General features: G+C 32.7%; 6 protein-coding genes across 6 annotated transcripts; 3 read left to right on the forward strand and 3 right to left on the reverse strand.

Annotated features, from left to right (window-relative positions):
• Window positions 1-1506: 1506 nt before the first annotated feature.
• LOC107369695 (uncharacterized) lies at window positions 1507-2804 on the reverse strand. Its single transcript, XM_089266104.1, has 3 exons — window positions 2611-2804; window positions 2025-2324; window positions 1507-1955 (listed from the first exon to the last, which is right to left on the reverse strand). The coding sequence occupies exons 1-3, from the start codon at window positions 2666-2668 to the stop codon at window positions 1507-1509; spliced, it is 807 nt and encodes a 268-aa protein (XP_089122230.1). The 5' UTR covers window positions 2669-2804.
• Window positions 2805-2874: 70 nt separating this feature from the next.
• On the forward strand, window positions 2875-6767 carry LOC107361531 (uncharacterized). The gene is made up of 5 exons (XM_015928369.3): window positions 2875-3046; window positions 3225-3560; window positions 3843-4142; window positions 4745-5335; window positions 6442-6767. Exons 1-5 carry the CDS (start codon window positions 2989-2991, stop codon window positions 6765-6767), a joined length of 1611 nt encoding a protein of 536 aa, XP_015783855.2. The 5' UTR covers window positions 2875-2988.
• Window positions 6768-7321: 554 nt separating this feature from the next.
• LOC107362132 (uncharacterized) lies at window positions 7322-9037 on the reverse strand. Its single transcript, XM_015929144.3, has 3 exons — window positions 8874-9037; window positions 8461-8757; window positions 7322-8393 (listed from the first exon to the last, which is right to left on the reverse strand). The coding sequence occupies exons 1-3, from the start codon at window positions 8929-8931 to the stop codon at window positions 7810-7812; spliced, it is 939 nt and encodes a 312-aa protein (XP_015784630.2). The 5' UTR covers window positions 8932-9037; the 3' UTR covers window positions 7322-7809.
• A 75-nt stretch (window positions 9038-9112) lies between these two features.
• LOC107361530 (uncharacterized) lies at window positions 9113-10520 on the forward strand. The gene is made up of 3 exons (XM_015928368.3): window positions 9113-9304; window positions 9464-9769; window positions 9865-10520. The coding sequence occupies exons 1-3, from the start codon at window positions 9247-9249 to the stop codon at window positions 10497-10499; spliced, it is 999 nt and encodes a 332-aa protein (XP_015783854.2). The 5' UTR covers window positions 9113-9246; the 3' UTR covers window positions 10500-10520.
• A 1157-nt stretch (window positions 10521-11677) lies between these two features.
• Window positions 11678-13132, reverse strand: LOC107362130 (uncharacterized). The gene is made up of 3 exons (XM_015929143.3): window positions 13006-13132; window positions 12438-12737; window positions 11678-12374 (listed from the first exon to the last, which is right to left on the reverse strand). The coding sequence occupies exons 1-3, from the start codon at window positions 13061-13063 to the stop codon at window positions 11791-11793; spliced, it is 942 nt and encodes a 313-aa protein (XP_015784629.2). The 5' UTR covers window positions 13064-13132; the 3' UTR covers window positions 11678-11790.
• A 74-nt stretch (window positions 13133-13206) lies between these two features.
• On the forward strand, window positions 13207-15506 carry LOC107361590 (transmembrane protein 130-like). The gene is made up of 4 exons (XM_015928424.3): window positions 13207-13382; window positions 13537-13872; window positions 14160-14459; window positions 14890-15506. Exons 1-4 carry the CDS (start codon window positions 13325-13327, stop codon window positions 15504-15506), a joined length of 1311 nt encoding a protein of 436 aa, XP_015783910.2. The 5' UTR covers window positions 13207-13324.
• The last annotated feature ends 240 nt before the right edge of the window (window positions 15507-15746 follow it).

Consider the following 15746-nt stretch of genomic DNA (forward strand, 5'->3'; position numbering starts at 1 on the left):
AAATTTGAAAATTGAAGGAGCTTGAGTTTAATTGTTCTGGTTAAAGTTGAATGGTTGAAATAGTTGAAGTTTAATTGGAAGGAGTAACTTGGAGTTTACTTTGAAAGTTTAATTGAGTTCAGAACTGGAAAGTTATTGGAATTTGTTGGAAATATTCAGTTGAAGGTAAAGTTGAAATATTCTTTAAGGAATTGGAGTTAATTTTGTTGAGTTTAAAGTTGAAGGTAATTCAGAGATTCTTTGAGGAATTGAATTAGTTGAACAGAGTTCGGAATTGTGTAAGGATATTCTTAAAGGAATAACTGGAAAGAGACTTGAGACAATTTTACCTTGAGAGTTATATGGAAATAACTATTGTGATCCTGATTATTGAAGAGATTATGGAAAATCTTTGTATTAAATTTGAATTAAATTTGAAGGAATAGTTCTTAAGAACTGAATCAGTCACATAAAGGGCACGGCGAGTCCGATATTCTAGAGTTTGAAGATAACACAAGTGTAACCTTCAGGAAGGTCAAATTGAAACAGAGTCTTTGGAAACACACACAAATCGTAGGCACAGAACTTAGCAATCCTGCCAAGGTCGCCAAGTGAAAGGTTTGTTACGGAAGTAATCTGATGAGAAGACTGCGAACTTGCTTTCACTTCAAGTTTTGAGTTCGAATCTTGGATCACTAGAGATCTACACCTTAAACTTATCTGTGTTTCAGGATATCTCATAAGAGATGAAAAGCACAATTCATAAGTTAGGAATACTTAGAGTTAACTTGAAATCTTTTATTAAAACAAGATAACTGAATGGAAATTAGTTGAATAAGTTGAATATTTCTTAAGAAATTTAATGTTGAACAAAAATGAATGAGGATATTACAAGAGTAATGAATGACTTAAGGAGAGTAACCAATAAGTAAAGTAAAAAATGAAATTTTAGGTTTTTATAACCTTCTTGAAACAAAGAATAGAAATTGGAGGGAATTGAGAAAGTAAAGCTTTTTTCTCTGTCTAATTGTGTCTGGTTTTGGTTGATTTTAACCAGTGACCAAATTGAGTCTTATCAGTAATTAATACTGGTAAAGCTACAAGCTTTTTACCTCTTACCATTATGTCTTGAGACATATATCTCCTAAGAGATTGTACCTTTGACAATGCAAGGGGATTAAAGAAGGTGAAAAACAGTTGAAAATGAAGATAAAAAAGAAAGTGATTTTTACATCTCTTACTTTTGTGCACTTAATTTTCAATCTTAATTTTGGTCAATTCTTTAACCAGAATTGTGGTTAGATTTACATTCATTTAGACATGAGATTTAGAGGATTTTGACGGATTACAATTAAGATTAGCACTTAGGCTTTTTGAACATAGTTAAGAAAACTGAATTATGATATTGCTTTAGCAATTATAATTTGTGAAATGAAACAATTGAATTTAAACTGAATTGAATTAAATTTAAAAGAGGGATGATTCAAGAGATTGAATGAATAAATGAAATTGAATTGAATAAATTAACTAAGTCAGAAATCTACCCTTCACTCCCAACCAGGAGGAATAGTCATATTGAAATGGAGGTGTTCCACCATGAATTTTGCAGTCCAGTTGAAGTCTTTCAAACACTTTAACCTCGGTTGGACCATCAATAGTCAAATTAGTAATTGGATCTTTGCTTTCCAATGTAAGGTTGAATGTACCAGATTTTTGTATAAGACGACTTCCATTGGTTTTAGTTGCTGTAACAATCACTGAAATGTTGTTCAGTTGAGGCCGAGAAAAAGTATGTTCAATAACCTCTTTGCTTTCTTCTTGTTGTTCATCATTGATAATCCATTTGTATGTTATAGCAGCTGAGTTGAAGAACCCGAAATAATAACTCATTCTGGCAGTGAGTTTATACGGCTCTGCAGTGGAAACAACCTTTTTCCTTGCATCATCATTTACCGCTATAGTTCCAGTTAGTGAATCTAGAAAAATATTAATATATAAAATGAGCTTGATGTTGGTATTTGTCGGATGGGTATTCAAAACGTTACCTGTAAGCTGGAAAGTAGAGTGAAGAGTTCCTATCCAATGAAAAGGAATTCCATGACGAGAATACCATGCATCGATTTGTACTGTATAGTTACCAGCTTTCGCTGATTCAAATGTTACGACGTAATCTTTACCATTTTGATCTGAGACAAGGGTTTTATCATATTGTGGAAATTGGGCAAATTTGAATCGAAATTCATATGGAGGACCCATTCTTGCATCGTCGAATGAATATCTAAATAACATTGGTGCACCAATTGTTCCAGGCCCAAAGTCATACAGCCTAGGAGCTGTGTCATAGACTGGAAATAAAAAAAACAAAAACCGGAGATAAACGAGTGTTTACATCTTTATCAAGCTGTCTTATTACAGTGCAGTTAGAGTGGATACCATCAACCATTTATTGATATTAAAAATCTCAATATGTCGTTATCTATGGCTTGGTGTGACATCACATCTCATCTTCTTTCTTTGATTCTTTCAATTTAAAAGATTAATCTCGATTCAATATTTTGAGATTTGATGGGATCCATTTTTAGTTTATTAAATATTACAATAATAATTACATCAAATTAATATTAAACTCACACATTCCATTGACGAATGAGACGAAACACAGAATGAAGAATGATGATAAACTTCTCATGGTTGGTCTGAAGTTACAGATGATTTACACTTGAACAATGTTTAGATGAAAGTTGTTTTCAAACAATTATCACAACAAAACTCCGATGACAGCTTCATAGCATGGTTTACAAGTGGTGATGACAATCAAAAGAGTCTTCAAATGCAAACTTAGTTGAAGCAACTTTTATCTCGATCGCCCTCTAGTGCGGTTGACCTTTACAACCAGCACAGGTCATTGCCGCTTGTAAACCCTAATATAAAGCTATCATCGGAGTTTTGTTTTGATGATCATTTGCAACTTTTAACTTTTAAGTCAAGATTGTTCATGTGCAAATCACCATGAGAATTTTATCATCATTCTTACTTCTGTGTATCGTCTCATTCAACAATGAAATATGTAAGTTTAATATTAATGTCAATATTAGTTCAATATTAATATAGATTTAATGCAACTTTTTAATGAACATCTATGCTGAAACTCATCATCTTTATGCATTAATTCATTGCTTTGATTTTATCTTTATTCAGTCATCTTTGAGAAACTTTCAATTTACTTTATTCTTGTCTTTTTTCAGCCTATGTTGAGTGTTCTTACTCACCCAACGGAACTATTTTTTTGTACAACTCACTACCTAAATCAATTAGTGATCCAATCGAGTTCATAGTTACAGTTTCTAATTCCTCTAAGTCAAATGACACATCATATGAGTATCGGTTCAAATTTCACCAATTTCCTGGACATGATAAAACAATTGTCTCAACTTCACATCGAGTTGAATACACAGTAACATTTGAATCAACTTGTGTGAAGAAAAGTGGCAAATTTACGGTACAAGTTGATGTATGGGAAGGTCAACTCGGTGTCCCTACACATTTCATAGGAACTGCTCCTAAAACCTTTCATCTTTATGGTAAAGTTATCAAATAAATAGATCAAAAGCCTTACGATAGAGATGTGCAATATTATCGTTATCAATAATCATCTATATTTATCGTTATTTTGTCCATTGAAAAAGTGGCGAATTTCCATGAAAAATATCGAAATTCTGTCCTAGTTAATATTGGAAATGAATATTGCACATCACTGCTGTACACTTTAATATTAAGCTGTCGTTGGAGTTTTTGTACATGAATATGTGTAGCATTGAATCATATTGATTCACGTTTTTGTTTTCTATTCATTTTTTACTTAGCCTGTAACTGGATTCAAATTGAACACTATGGACCTGTTACCCTTGATGAACCAACCACTTTCACAGTTGAAAATACCTTTGAAACAGATGATCCATCATTTGAATATCGGTTCAAATTTGAACAATTCCCTCAACATGATAAAACCTTCGTCTCAAATGAAAGGCTAATTGAATATTCAGTGACATTTGAATCATCTTCAACACCAAAAGCTGGTAACTATACAGTGCAAGTTGATGTTTGGTTTCTTGGCTTCCCTTCACGTTTTATCGCAACTGCTCTTCGTGCTTTTCAGCTTTCAGGTAAAGACGTCTTAATCCAACAATAGCAACAGTATGCTTAAACGTCTATTACATTATGAGTCAAAAAAAACTGTCAATATCTGTCTTCTCATTCAAAGTTGATATCTTCTGATCTATTTCTAATGGATCCATGATTCACTTTTTAGTACAGCATTTAATTTTTTACAATTTTGTCAGGACATAGCAAATGAAATCATAACATCTAGCCAAATTGACTGAAGAAATATTTTTTTGCGGATTGAAATATCCGAGATTTCTGATATTTGAGATTGCAATTAATCTTAGAGAATGAAAATTATCCAAATTTTAGTTGACCCAGTGCTCCTAATCGATCGTTCATTTCCGCTAATTTCATCGCTTTCAGAACTCTTGAGCTAATTTTTCTACAATTTGTCATGGTAAATGTTCTAAAGACTGAATTCCATGTAATCAAACAAAAAATAAGAAAAAATTAAGTTAGTCAAAGTTTTGTTTTGCATCTTCTAGGCAGTAAGAAAATGCAGCTAATTGAATATATGGAATTTAAAAAATTAGAGAAACTATTTTATTCTATTCTATTTGACTCAACACCCTGCATTTCAATTTTGTATCAACTTTTCTAGATTCACTAATTGGATTTATAAATGCAGAGCAATCCATTGAAAAAGATGATAGTTTGGATAAAAATTTTGTTTCAACTGAGATGCCAGTTAAACTGACTGCTAAGATTCGTGATCCATCTGGGTATTTCATGGGACGATGTGGAATCCCACCAGCCAATATAACTTACAAATGGATTATTAATGATGAAACACAAGAAGGAACCGATAGTGTTATTGAACATACTTTTTCCCAGCCTCAACTGAACAACATTTCAGTGATTGTTACAGCAACTAAAACCAATGAAAGTCGTCTTATACAAAAATCTGGTTCATTCAACATTACATTGAAAAGTAAAGATCCAATTACTAACTTTACTGTTGATGGTCCCACCGAGGTTAAAGTATTTGAAAGACTTCAACTTGATTTTAAAATTCACGGAGGAACACCTCCATTTTATATTACCTATCATTTTTCGATGAAGAACCCCCACACCGAAAGAGAAAAAATTGTAAAAGGCACGAATGAAAGCCTTTTCTCATTAATTAATTATTTCAGCGATGAAGGAAAAAGAGATTTATATATTGTTCTTGAAAATGATGTATCTTCATTTAGCAAGTCTATGATCATTTCAGTCCATTAAAGTATTTTACACCTTATTCTGTTAAATATCGAAAGATAGAGAACAAATCTTCTCGATTTCTGGTTTGTTGGAAATAACTATTCATAGCGTTCTGAACTACAAACCAGTTATAACTAAAGATAGGGATGTATTCATGGCTTATGTATCAATTTAAATAGACCTAAAGGTTAATCTAATGTTAGATGTCTAAGTAGACGATCATCTGGTTGTGAAAGTGTTTAAGGTTGTACTTCATGGCCTAAGCTCAGACAATTTGCACAAACCTCAATCAATTAAGAAAAATTTGTAAAAATTGATTCATATCCTTATCTACCTAGACTTGTCACTAAGTAAGTTTTCTTTCAAAGTTTACTTCGCTCTGATTTTCGATCAAAAAGCGAAGAAGAAACGGAAAATGATAAAAATGGAACCTACTTGAACAGAATAAAACCATCATTTCCGTCAAGAATCAACTTCAACTCCAAAGGTTATCAGTTAGATGTCGAGTCGCTGTCGCTAGATCAGTTAGAATACAATGGACAAACCGTTAGCTCCCTCGCTATTGTCGATTGAATGGATTAATGATGAACTCTGACTGGTTAATCTAGACCACGACGAAATTTGATAGAAAGAACAAATCAGTCAACAAAATACATTACAAAAACTCTGTTAAAACAACTGTTTTCTCGGTCGCCATCTAGAACGGGTAACCTTTAAAACTAGCCCAGGTCATCACCAATTGTAACCCATAATATGAAGCTTCCATCCGATTTTTGTAGAGATAAGTAAATACTATTATACTATTAATTTATAATACTTGAATTCAACTTTCATCTAAACATTGTTCATGTCCAAATCATGTATAATTACCGACCAACCATGAAAATTTTATCATCATTCTTCATTCTGTGTTTAGTCTCATTCATCAATGGTATATGTAAGTGTAATTCAATGCAATTATTTATAGACTACAATGCAAAATCTTTTTGCATCAACTTATGTTATGGTGTTAATTTTATTCATTTTTAATAAGATGTGCAAGAACTTTGAGAATCCTATTGATTCACGTTTTTCTTGTCTAATCATTTTTTACTTCAGCCTGTAATTGGATTGAAGTCCATGACGATGGACCTGTTACCCTTGATTCACCGTTCACTTTCTCAGGTTTAAACCGCCATGGCCTACATGATCCATCATATGAATATCGATTTAAATTCGAACGATTCCCTCAATATGATAAAACAATTGTCTCAACTGAAGACCGAGTTGAATATTCAGTAACATTTGAACCGTCTTCAACAAAAGCCGATAGCTATACAGTGCAGGTTGATGTATGGTATCGTCGTCACGGTGTCCCTTCGCATTCGATAGAACGGTTCTTCATACTTTTAAGCTTTCAGGTTAACATCGTTTATTCAACGTAACTTTTATAAGCCTCAACTGAACAACATTTCAGTGATTGTTACAGCAACTATTATAAAACCAATGGAAGTCGTCTCATACAAAAATCTGGTACATTCAACATTACATTGGAAAGCAAAGATCCAATTACTAATTTGACTATTGATGGTCCAACCGAGGTTAAAGTGTTTGAAAGACTTCAACTAGACTTTAAAATTCATGGTGGAACACCTCCATTTCAATATGACTATTCTTTTTCAATGGGAAAACCTTACATCTATGAAAGCATTGCTCGAAGCACAAATGAAACCTCTTTCTCAATTGTTCATTATTTCAGCGAAAAGGGAATAAGAAATTTTCACATTAATGTTAAAAATGATGTAAATAATTTTGGCAAAAGCTCAATTATTACAGTCTATTAAAGTATTTTTCACGATCTATGAAATTCTAAGTGTATAACTTTTACTCTTTGCCTTTCCTTCTGTTATAGAAATTCAATCGCTTTTTTCTCAATTTCAGTGAGGTTCTAGTTTTGCTGAAAATTCACACCAGAAATGAGTAAAAAAGGGTGAAAATATAAAACTAATTATTCATAATTGAATCATTTTTTATATACAATAATACTAAAAGAGTTAAAAATTTGAATTACAATAAGTGTTTCTTTAAAATGTATTCATCTATCAAATGAGCTTGGTTTTGGGATCGATGGAGCCAATGACTGTCTGGTGTTGGTTCCTCTAGTGGTATGGCTGGTTGACGACCACGAAGGTCGGTTTACAATGACACTTCTATTATAAGATTAACATTAGGCTCATTATGATGAGGATCTTTATTTCATCCATAATTTGAGTTTTTTGTCCTTCCATCACCCTATGGTGATCAACTCTTGAAGAGGATAAAAGCATAAACCAGGTAAAACGTGAAAAGGCCAATAAATCGCATAATTGGGATGAAAATAATTATGTCGCGATCAATTTGAAGTAGTGGTTCCTCCTGAAAGTTGTGATTTAAGTCTTTTCAAAATTTCTGTCGGCTTTTCGAGTGGTTACAATCGCGTTCTATAGATTAATAGACTGAAATGTCCATGTTCTTTGTAAACGAAGATACATCATTTTTAGCAACAATTTTTAGACTTCTTGTTCCTTTACCACTAAAATACCTTATCAATGAGAAAAAGCTTTCATTCGAATCTTTCATAGCAGTAATTTGTTCACTGTAAGGTTTGTCCATCCGAAAAGAGTACTCGTAATGAAATGGAGGTGTTGCTCCATGAATTTTGCAGTCCAGTTGAAGTCTTTCAAACACTTTAACCTCGGTTGGACCATCAACAGTCAAATTAGTGATTGGAGCTCTGCTTTCCAATGTAGTGCTGAATGTACCAGATTTTTGTATAAGACCACTTCCATTGGTTTTAGTTGCTGTAACAATCACCGAAATGTTGTTCAGTTGAGGCTGGGAAAAAGTATGTTGAATAACACTATCGTTTCCTTCTTGTGGTTCATCATTAATAATCCACTTGTAAGTTATATTAGCAGAGTCGAAAAACCCGAAATAATAAGTCATTCTGGCAGTAAGTTTATATGCCTCTGCAGTGGAAACAACTTTTTTATTCGCATCATCATTTACAGCTATAGTTCCAGTGAGGGAATCTAGAAAAATACATAAAATAAGCTTAATGTTGATAATATTTCCGGGGTGATGAATCGATAACGTTACCTGTAAGCTGGAAGGTAGAATTAACAGTTCCTATCCAATAAGTTGGAAACCCTTGACGACAATGCAATACATCAATTTTTACTGAATAGTTACCAGCTTTCGCTGATTCAAATGTTACCTTGTACTCCATAAAACCATATTTGACAATGGTTTTATCATATTGTGGGAATTGGTCAAATTTGAATCGATATTCAAATGTCGGTTCATATGTGCCATAGTTAGTAGAAACTTGAAATACCATTGGTGCACCAATTGTTCCAGGTCCAAAGTCATACAGCGTAGGAGCTGCGTCACAGACTGAAAATAAAAAATAGACAACAACCGAGATAATTGAGCTTACACTTCAAACAAGTTATATTATTACATTACGCTTAGTTCATTAAATAATTGTATTAAATTAATATTAAACTTACATATTCCATTGTTGAATGAAACGAAACACAAGATGAAGAATGATGATAAACTTTTCATGGTTGGTCTGATATTAACGATGATTTGCACTTGAACAATATTTAGATGGGGACTGGTTTCAAATATTTATCCCTACAAAACTCCGATGGTAGCTTCATATTATGGTAATGATATGAGTCTTCAAATAAACTCTGTTGAAGCAACTTTATCTTTATCGCCCTCTAGTGCGGTTGACCTTTACAACCAGCGAAGGTCATTGCCGCTTGTAAGCCATATCATGAAGCTACCATTGGAATTTTGTAGAGATGAGTGTTTGAAAACAACTTTCATCTAAACATTGTTCAAGCGCAAATCATCTGTAATTTCAGACCAATCATGAGAAGTTTATCATCATTCTTCATCTTGTGTTTCGTTTCATTCAACAATGGAATATGTAAGTTTAATTCAATACAACTATTATTTTATAAACTATTTATAACACAATCACAACTCATTTTATGGTGTTAATTTTATTCATTTTAAATAAGATGTGCAAGCACTTTGAGAATCCATTTTGATTCACATTTTTCTGTCCAATCACTTTTTACTTTAGCCTGTGACTGGATTGAAATGTATGACGATGGACCTGTTACATTTGATGCTCCAATCACTTTTACTTTTAAATATAAATATGGAACAGATGTTCCAGCATTGGAATATCGATTCAAATTTGACCAGTTTCCTCAACATGATAAAACCATTGTTTCAACTGAACGTGAAGTTGTATATCCAGTGATATTTGAATCATCTTCAACATTGAAAGCTGGTAACTATACAGTGCAAGTTGATGTATGGGAATGTCCTTTCGGTGTCCCTTCGCATTCGATAAAAACTGTTCTTCATACTTTTAAGCTGACAGGTAAAGTCATTGAGACGTCAATCCGAAAATGGTAGTAATTATTTTATCAATTTTTCATCTAATATTATTATACAATGTTATTAATATTTTTCTAGATTCACTCATTGGATCTATACATAAAAACCAAGACATTTATCATGAAAGCCCAATATTCACTTTACAACATTCTGAGAACAATATCGCGTTCACTGTAATGCCGGTTAAACTGACTGCTGAAATTCGTGATCCTAAAGGGTATTTCTCTGGAAAATTTGGAAACTCACCAGCCAATATGACATATAGATGGATTATTAATGATGAACCACAAGAGGAAAATAATAATGTTATTCAACATACTTTTTATAAGCCTCAGCTGAACAACATTTCAGTGATTGTTACAGCAACTAAAACCAATGGAAGTCGTCTTATACAAAAATCTGGTATATTAAACATTACATTGGAAAGCAAAGATCCAATTACTGATTTGACTGTTGATGGTCCATCCGAGGTTAAAGTGTTTGAAAGACTTCAACTGGACTTTAAAATTCATAGAGGAACACCTCCATTTCAATATGACTATTCTTTTTCAATGGACAAACCTTACATCCATGAAAGCGTTGCTCGATGCACAAATGAAACCTCTTTCTCAATTGTTCATTATTTCAGCGAAAAGGGAATAAGAAATTTTCACATTAATGTTAAAAATGATGTAAATAATTTCGGCAAAAGTCTAATTATTACAGTCTATTAAAGTATTTTTCATAATCTATGAGATTCTAAGTGCTTTTACTCTTTGCTTTTTCTTCTGTTATAGAAATTCAATCGCTTTTTTCTCAATTTCAGTGAGGTTCTAGTTTAGCAATGCACGCGAAACCAGATTTTTTGTTTTTGTACAACAGATTACTTCTTTTGAGTTAAGCCACCCGCTCTCTGTGACCGTAAAAGAGACCTTAAATTCATTTTTCATCGATAAAACTCATGAGTATGAAACTCAAAAGCATGTTGGCTCATGATTTTATGTCGCATTCGTCAGGTTCCCTCGTTAGTAATGAGGTACCGAAAATTGGCAAGAAAGTTGCCATTAACTTTAATACATTAAAGTTTAATGTATTTAAGTGTTTTATTCAGTAAAGTATTTTTCACCAAATCTATGAAATTTTAAGTGGATAACTTTTACTCTTCGCTTTTTATCCTGTTGTAGAAATTAAACTGTTGACATTCTATATCAACTCGAATATAAAACCAATTTTATTTATAAAATTAATTGATACCGTAAACATATAACTGTCGTCACTTAATTGCAAACAAATCATTGTTTTTTTGAACGAATAGACATGCATCACCTCTAAATTCCCATTCTATCTGATTTGTATTCATGAGTGAAAAATGCGTTCTTATAATGAATAAATTTAACAATTTACTCCACACTCAAATTGAATTTCAACAATAATGATTATCAATCAGATGTCAATCGCAATATTACAAAAGTGACATTATTGAGCTGGTTAGTGAAATTTACATTTAATAAATTGATGTTTTGATTAATCAGTTTTTTCGAACTCGTATGTGTTTTCGCAGATTGTTAATTAAATTTTTTATTCTGATGCATAGAAAAATATACAGCATCGAAAGTAAAGTTAGAGCTGGTTACGTTATCTTTTGCACATTGTTTGGTAACCAAGAATATTTTAGTAGTCCATTTTTAGAGATAAATTAAGCACAATCAACATCAACCCGAGGCTCATTGGTTAAGGCATCGAATCGTTGTTGATTGTGTTGATTAATCTCAAAAATGGACTATTAAAATATGCTTGGTTACCAAACAATGTGCAAAAGATAACGTAACCAGCTCTAACTTTACTTTCGATGCTGTATAACTCTATTAAATGATGATTGACTTTGTTTTTAGCACAATCCGATTTCGGTGAGCGATCGTCTGACCTGGTATTTTAGAAGAGATTCATCTTTTCAGAAGAGCAACATCAAAAACCATGTAAATCCTTACCAAGATTTATCGAGTGGTAAAAATTGCGTTCTTTAGACTAATAGACTGAAATCTCCATCCATTTTGTAATTGAAGATACATCATTGCTAGCAACAATTTTTAGACTTCTTCTTCCTTTTGCACTGAAATATCTGATTAATGAGAAAAGGCTTTCATTCGAAGGCTTAATAACATTAATATGTTCGCTGTAAGGTTTTTCCATAAAAAAAGAATAGTCATATTGAAATGGCGGTGTTCCACCATGAATTTTGAAGTCTAGTTGAAATCTTTCAAACACTTTAACCTCGGTTGGACCATCAACAGTCAAATTAGTAATTGGATCTTTGCTTATCAATGTAGTGCTGAATGTACCAGATTTTTGTATAAGATCACTTCCATTGGTTTTAGTTGCTGTAACAATCACTGAAATGTTGTTCAGTCGAGGCTTGGAAAAAGTATGTTCAATAACCTTAAAACTTTCCTCTTGTGGTTTATCATTAATAATCCATTTGTAAGTCATATTAGCTGAGTTGAAGAACCCGAAATAATAACTCAATATGGCAGACAGTTTAAACTTCTCTGCAGTGGAAACAACTTTTTTTCTTGCATCATCATTTACAGCTATAGTTCCAGTTAGTGAATCTAGAAAAATAGATAAAATGAGCTTAATGTTGGTATTTCTTGGATGATGATTTCAAACGTTACCTGTAAGCTGGAAGGTAGAATTAAGAGTTCCTATCCAATGAAAAGGAATACCGTGACGAGAATACCATGCATCGATTTGCACTGTATAGTTACCAGCTTTCGCTGATTCAAATGTTACGACGTAATCTTCACCATTTTGATCTGAGACAAGGGTTTTATCATATTGTGGAAATTGGGCAAATTTGAATCGAAATTCATATGGAGGACCCATTGTTGCATCGCCAAATGAATATCTAAATAACATTGGTGCTCCAATAGTTCCAGGTCCAAAGTCATACAGCCTAGGAGCTGTGTCATAGACTGGAAATAAAAAAATAGACAACAACCGGAGATAATTGAGTGTTTACTCCTCAAGCTATCTTATTACAGTACACTTAAGGGAGACACCATCAACTATTTATTGAAATTAAAAATCTCAATATGTCTATGACTTGGTGTAAAATCACATCTTATCTTTTTTCTTTGATTCTTTCAATTTAAAAAATTAATCTCGATGCAATGAATTGAGATTTGATGGGGTCCACCTTTAGTTTATTAAATAATTACATCAAATTAATATCAAACTTACACATTGCATTGTTGAATGAGACGAGACACAAGATGAAGAATGATGATAAAGTTCTCATGGTTGATCTAAAGTCATAGATGATTTGAACAATGTTTAGATGAAAGTTATTTTCAAATACTTATCACAACAAAACTCTGTTGAAGCAACTTTTATCTCAATCGCCCTCTAGTGCGGTTGACCTTTACAGCCAGAACAGGTCATTGCCGCTTGTAAACCCTAAAATAAAGCTATAATCGGAGTCCTGTTGTGATAATTATTTGCAAGTAACTTTTAAGTTAACATTATTCAAGTGCAAATCGCCAATAACTTCAGACCAACCATGAAAATTTTATCATCATTCTTACTTTTGTGTATTGTCTCATTCAACAATGGAATATGTAAGTTCACTATTAATATTAAATGCAACTTTTTAATGAACTATCTATGCTGAAACCAATCATCTTTATACATAAATTCATTTTTTGATTTTATCTTTATTCAGTCATCTTTGAGAATCTTTCAATTTATTGTAATTCTTGTCTTTTTTTTCAGCTTATGTCGAGTGTGCTTACTCACCCAACAGAGCTATTTTTTTGCATAACAGTGGACCTCAATCAATTAGTGATCCAATCGGATTCACCGTCACAGTTTTTAATTCCTCTAAATCAAATGACACATCATATGAGTATCGGTTCAAATTTGACCAGTTTCCTGAACATGATAAAACCATTGTCTCAACTTCAATTCAAGTTCGATACTCAGTAACATTTGCATCAACTTGTGTCAAGAAAAGTGGCGAATTTACGTTACAAGTTGATGTATGGGAATGTCACCTCGGTGTGCCTACATATTTGATAGGAACTGCCCCTGAAACCTTCTATCTTTATGGTAAATTTATCAAATAATCTATCAAATAAATAGATCAGGTCAAAAGCCGTACACTAGAGATGTGCAATATTATCGTTATCAATAAGCATCTATATTTATCGTTATTTTGTCCATTGAAAAATATCGACATTCTGTCCTAATCAATATTGGAAATGAATATTGCGCATCACTGTTGTACACTCTAATATAAAGCTGTCGTTGAAGTTTTTGTGCATGAATATGTGTAGCACTGAATCACATCTGAGAATCCGTTTGATTCACGTTTTTCTTGTCTATTCATTTTCTAGCCTGTGATTGGATTGAAGTCCATAACGATGGACCTGTTACCCTTGATGCACCAATCACTTTCACAGTTAATAATAAATATAGAACAGATGATCCATCATTTGAATATCGGTTCAAATTTGACCAGTTTCCTCAACATGATAAAACCATTGTTTCAATTGAACGTGAAGTTGAATATTCAGTGACATTTGAATCGTCTTCAACACCAAAACCTGGTAACTATACAGTGCAAGTTGATCTTTGGTTTCTTGGCGTCCCTTCACGTTTAATTGCAACTGCTCTTCATGATTTCCAGCTTTCAGGTAACTTTCAAACTTTATCATTACAACATTGAAAAACCTAAGTGATAGTTTCTTTTGCCCATACTGGATATCATATATGCAGGCTGGTCCAGTGAAAGTAGTGCAACTTTCATTAAAGTTTTCCCTACCACAAAAATCATATTCAAATTTAAGACGTTTTCAGCAATCAAGGTTCCACCTGATTGACTGAAGCACTCTAATTACTTATTACTAACTTTTTCGTACTTTCATTTGAAAATCTTTTCAATTCCATATACTCAAACAACAAATTAACAAAAAATTAAGTTAGTCAAAGTTTTGTTTTGGATCTTCTAGAAGGAAAGAAAATGCAGCTGATTGAATATATGGAACCGAAAAAATTAGAGTAACTATTATATAATTCAATTTGACTGCAACACTTTGCATTTCAATTTTGTATCGACTTTTCTAGATGAACTGGTCGGATTTATCAATAGAGAGAATTTCATTGAAGATTCTATTCTTGGTAAAAATTTTATTTCAACTGAAATACCAGTTGAACTGATTGCTGAAATTCGTGATCCTACTGGGTTTTTCACCGGACGATGTGGAATCCCACCAGCTAATATAACATATAAATGGATTATTAATGATGAAGTACAAGAGGAAAGATCTAAGGTTATTGTGCATACTTTTTCCCAGCCTCGACTGAACAACATTTCAGTGTTTGTTACAGCAACTAAAACCAATGGAAGTCGTCTTATACAAAAATCTGGTTCATTCAACACTACATTGGAAAGCAGAGCTCCAATTACTAATTTGACTGTTGATGGTCCAACCGAGGTTAAAGTGTTTGAAAGACTTCAACTTGATTTTAAAATTCACGGAGGAACACCTCCATTTCATATTACCTATCATTTTTCGATGAAGAACCCACACACCGAAACTGAAAGAATTGTAAAAGGCACGAATGAAAGCCTTTTCTCATTAATTAATTATTTCAGCGATGAAGGAACAAGAGATTTATATCTTGTTCTTGAAAATGATGTATCTTCATACAGCAAGTCAATGGCCATTTCAGTCCATTAAAGTATTTTAGACCCTGTTTTGTGAAATATCGAGAGATAGAGAACAATTCTTTTCTCAATTTCTAGTTTTGTTGGAGATAATTATAAATAGCATTCTGTACTCCACATCAGTTAGGGAAAGGAAAGGGTTTATGGCACATGAATCAATTTCAACAGACTCTAAAGGTGAATCTGATCTTCAAAGGTTATCAGTTAGATGTCGCTTCGCTGTCGCTAGGTCAGTTAGAATACAATGGACAAA

Source organism: Tetranychus urticae, chromosome 1 (genome assembly GCF_039701765.1).
Source record: "Tetranychus urticae isolate SD_2017Ah chromosome 1, NJAU_TeUrti_SD_1.0, whole genome shotgun sequence".
Classification (NCBI taxonomy): Eukaryota; Metazoa; Arthropoda; class Arachnida; order Trombidiformes; family Tetranychidae; genus Tetranychus; species Tetranychus urticae.

Bases quoted from the DNA above. Each gene is read 5' to 3' on its own strand.
- LOC107361531 (XM_015928369.3), top strand. From the start codon at position 2,989: ATGAGAATTTTATCATCATTCTTACTTCTGTGTATCGTCTCATTCAAC. The intron at 3,047-3,224 runs GTAAGTTTAATA...GTCTTTTTTCAG, and splicing joins CTCATTCAACAATGAAATAT to CCTATGTTGAGTGTTCTTAC. The intron at 3,561-3,842 runs GTAAAGTTATCA...TTTTTTACTTAG, and splicing joins TAAAACCTTTCATCTTTATG to CCTGTAACTGGATTCAAATT.
- LOC107361530 (XM_015928368.3), top strand. From the start codon at position 9,247: ATGAGAAGTTTATCATCATTCTTCATCTTGTGTTTCGTTTCATTCAAC. The intron at 9,305-9,463 runs GTAAGTTTAATT...TTTTTACTTTAG, and splicing joins TTCATTCAACAATGGAATAT to CCTGTGACTGGATTGAAATG. The intron at 9,770-9,864 runs GTAAAGTCATTG...ATATTTTTCTAG, and splicing joins TCATACTTTTAAGCTGACAG to ATTCACTCATTGGATCTATA.
- LOC107362130 (XM_015929143.3), bottom strand. From the start codon at position 13,063: ATGAGAACTTTATCATCATTCTTCATCTTGTGTCTCGTCTCATTCAAC. The intron at 12,738-13,005 runs GTAAGTTTGATA...TTTTATTTCCAG, and splicing joins CTCATTCAACAATGCAATGT to TCTATGACACAGCTCCTAGG. The intron at 12,375-12,437 runs GTAACGTTTGAA...CTATTTTTCTAG, and splicing joins TTCTACCTTCCAGCTTACAG to ATTCACTAACTGGAACTATA.
- LOC107362132 (XM_015929144.3), bottom strand. From the start codon at position 8,931: ATGAAAAGTTTATCATCATTCTTCATCTTGTGTTTCGTTTCATTCAAC. The intron at 8,758-8,873 runs GTAAGTTTAATA...TTTTATTTTCAG, and splicing joins TTCATTCAACAATGGAATAT to TCTGTGACGCAGCTCCTACG. The intron at 8,394-8,460 runs GTAACGTTATCG...GTATTTTTCTAG, and splicing joins TTCTACCTTCCAGCTTACAG to ATTCCCTCACTGGAACTATA.
- LOC107369695 (XM_089266104.1), bottom strand. From the start codon at position 2,668: ATGAGAAGTTTATCATCATTCTTCATTCTGTGTTTCGTCTCATTCGTC. The intron at 2,325-2,610 runs GTGAGTTTAATA...TTTTATTTCCAG, and splicing joins CTCATTCGTCAATGGAATGT to TCTATGACACAGCTCCTAGG. The intron at 1,956-2,024 runs GTAACGTTTTGA...ATATTTTTCTAG, and splicing joins CTCTACTTTCCAGCTTACAG to ATTCACTAACTGGAACTATA.
- LOC107361590 (XM_015928424.3), top strand. From the start codon at position 13,325: ATGAAAATTTTATCATCATTCTTACTTTTGTGTATTGTCTCATTCAAC. The intron at 13,383-13,536 runs GTAAGTTCACTA...CTTTTTTTTCAG, and splicing joins CTCATTCAACAATGGAATAT to CTTATGTCGAGTGTGCTTAC. The intron at 13,873-14,159 runs GTAAATTTATCA...TTCATTTTCTAG, and splicing joins TGAAACCTTCTATCTTTATG to CCTGTGATTGGATTGAAGTC.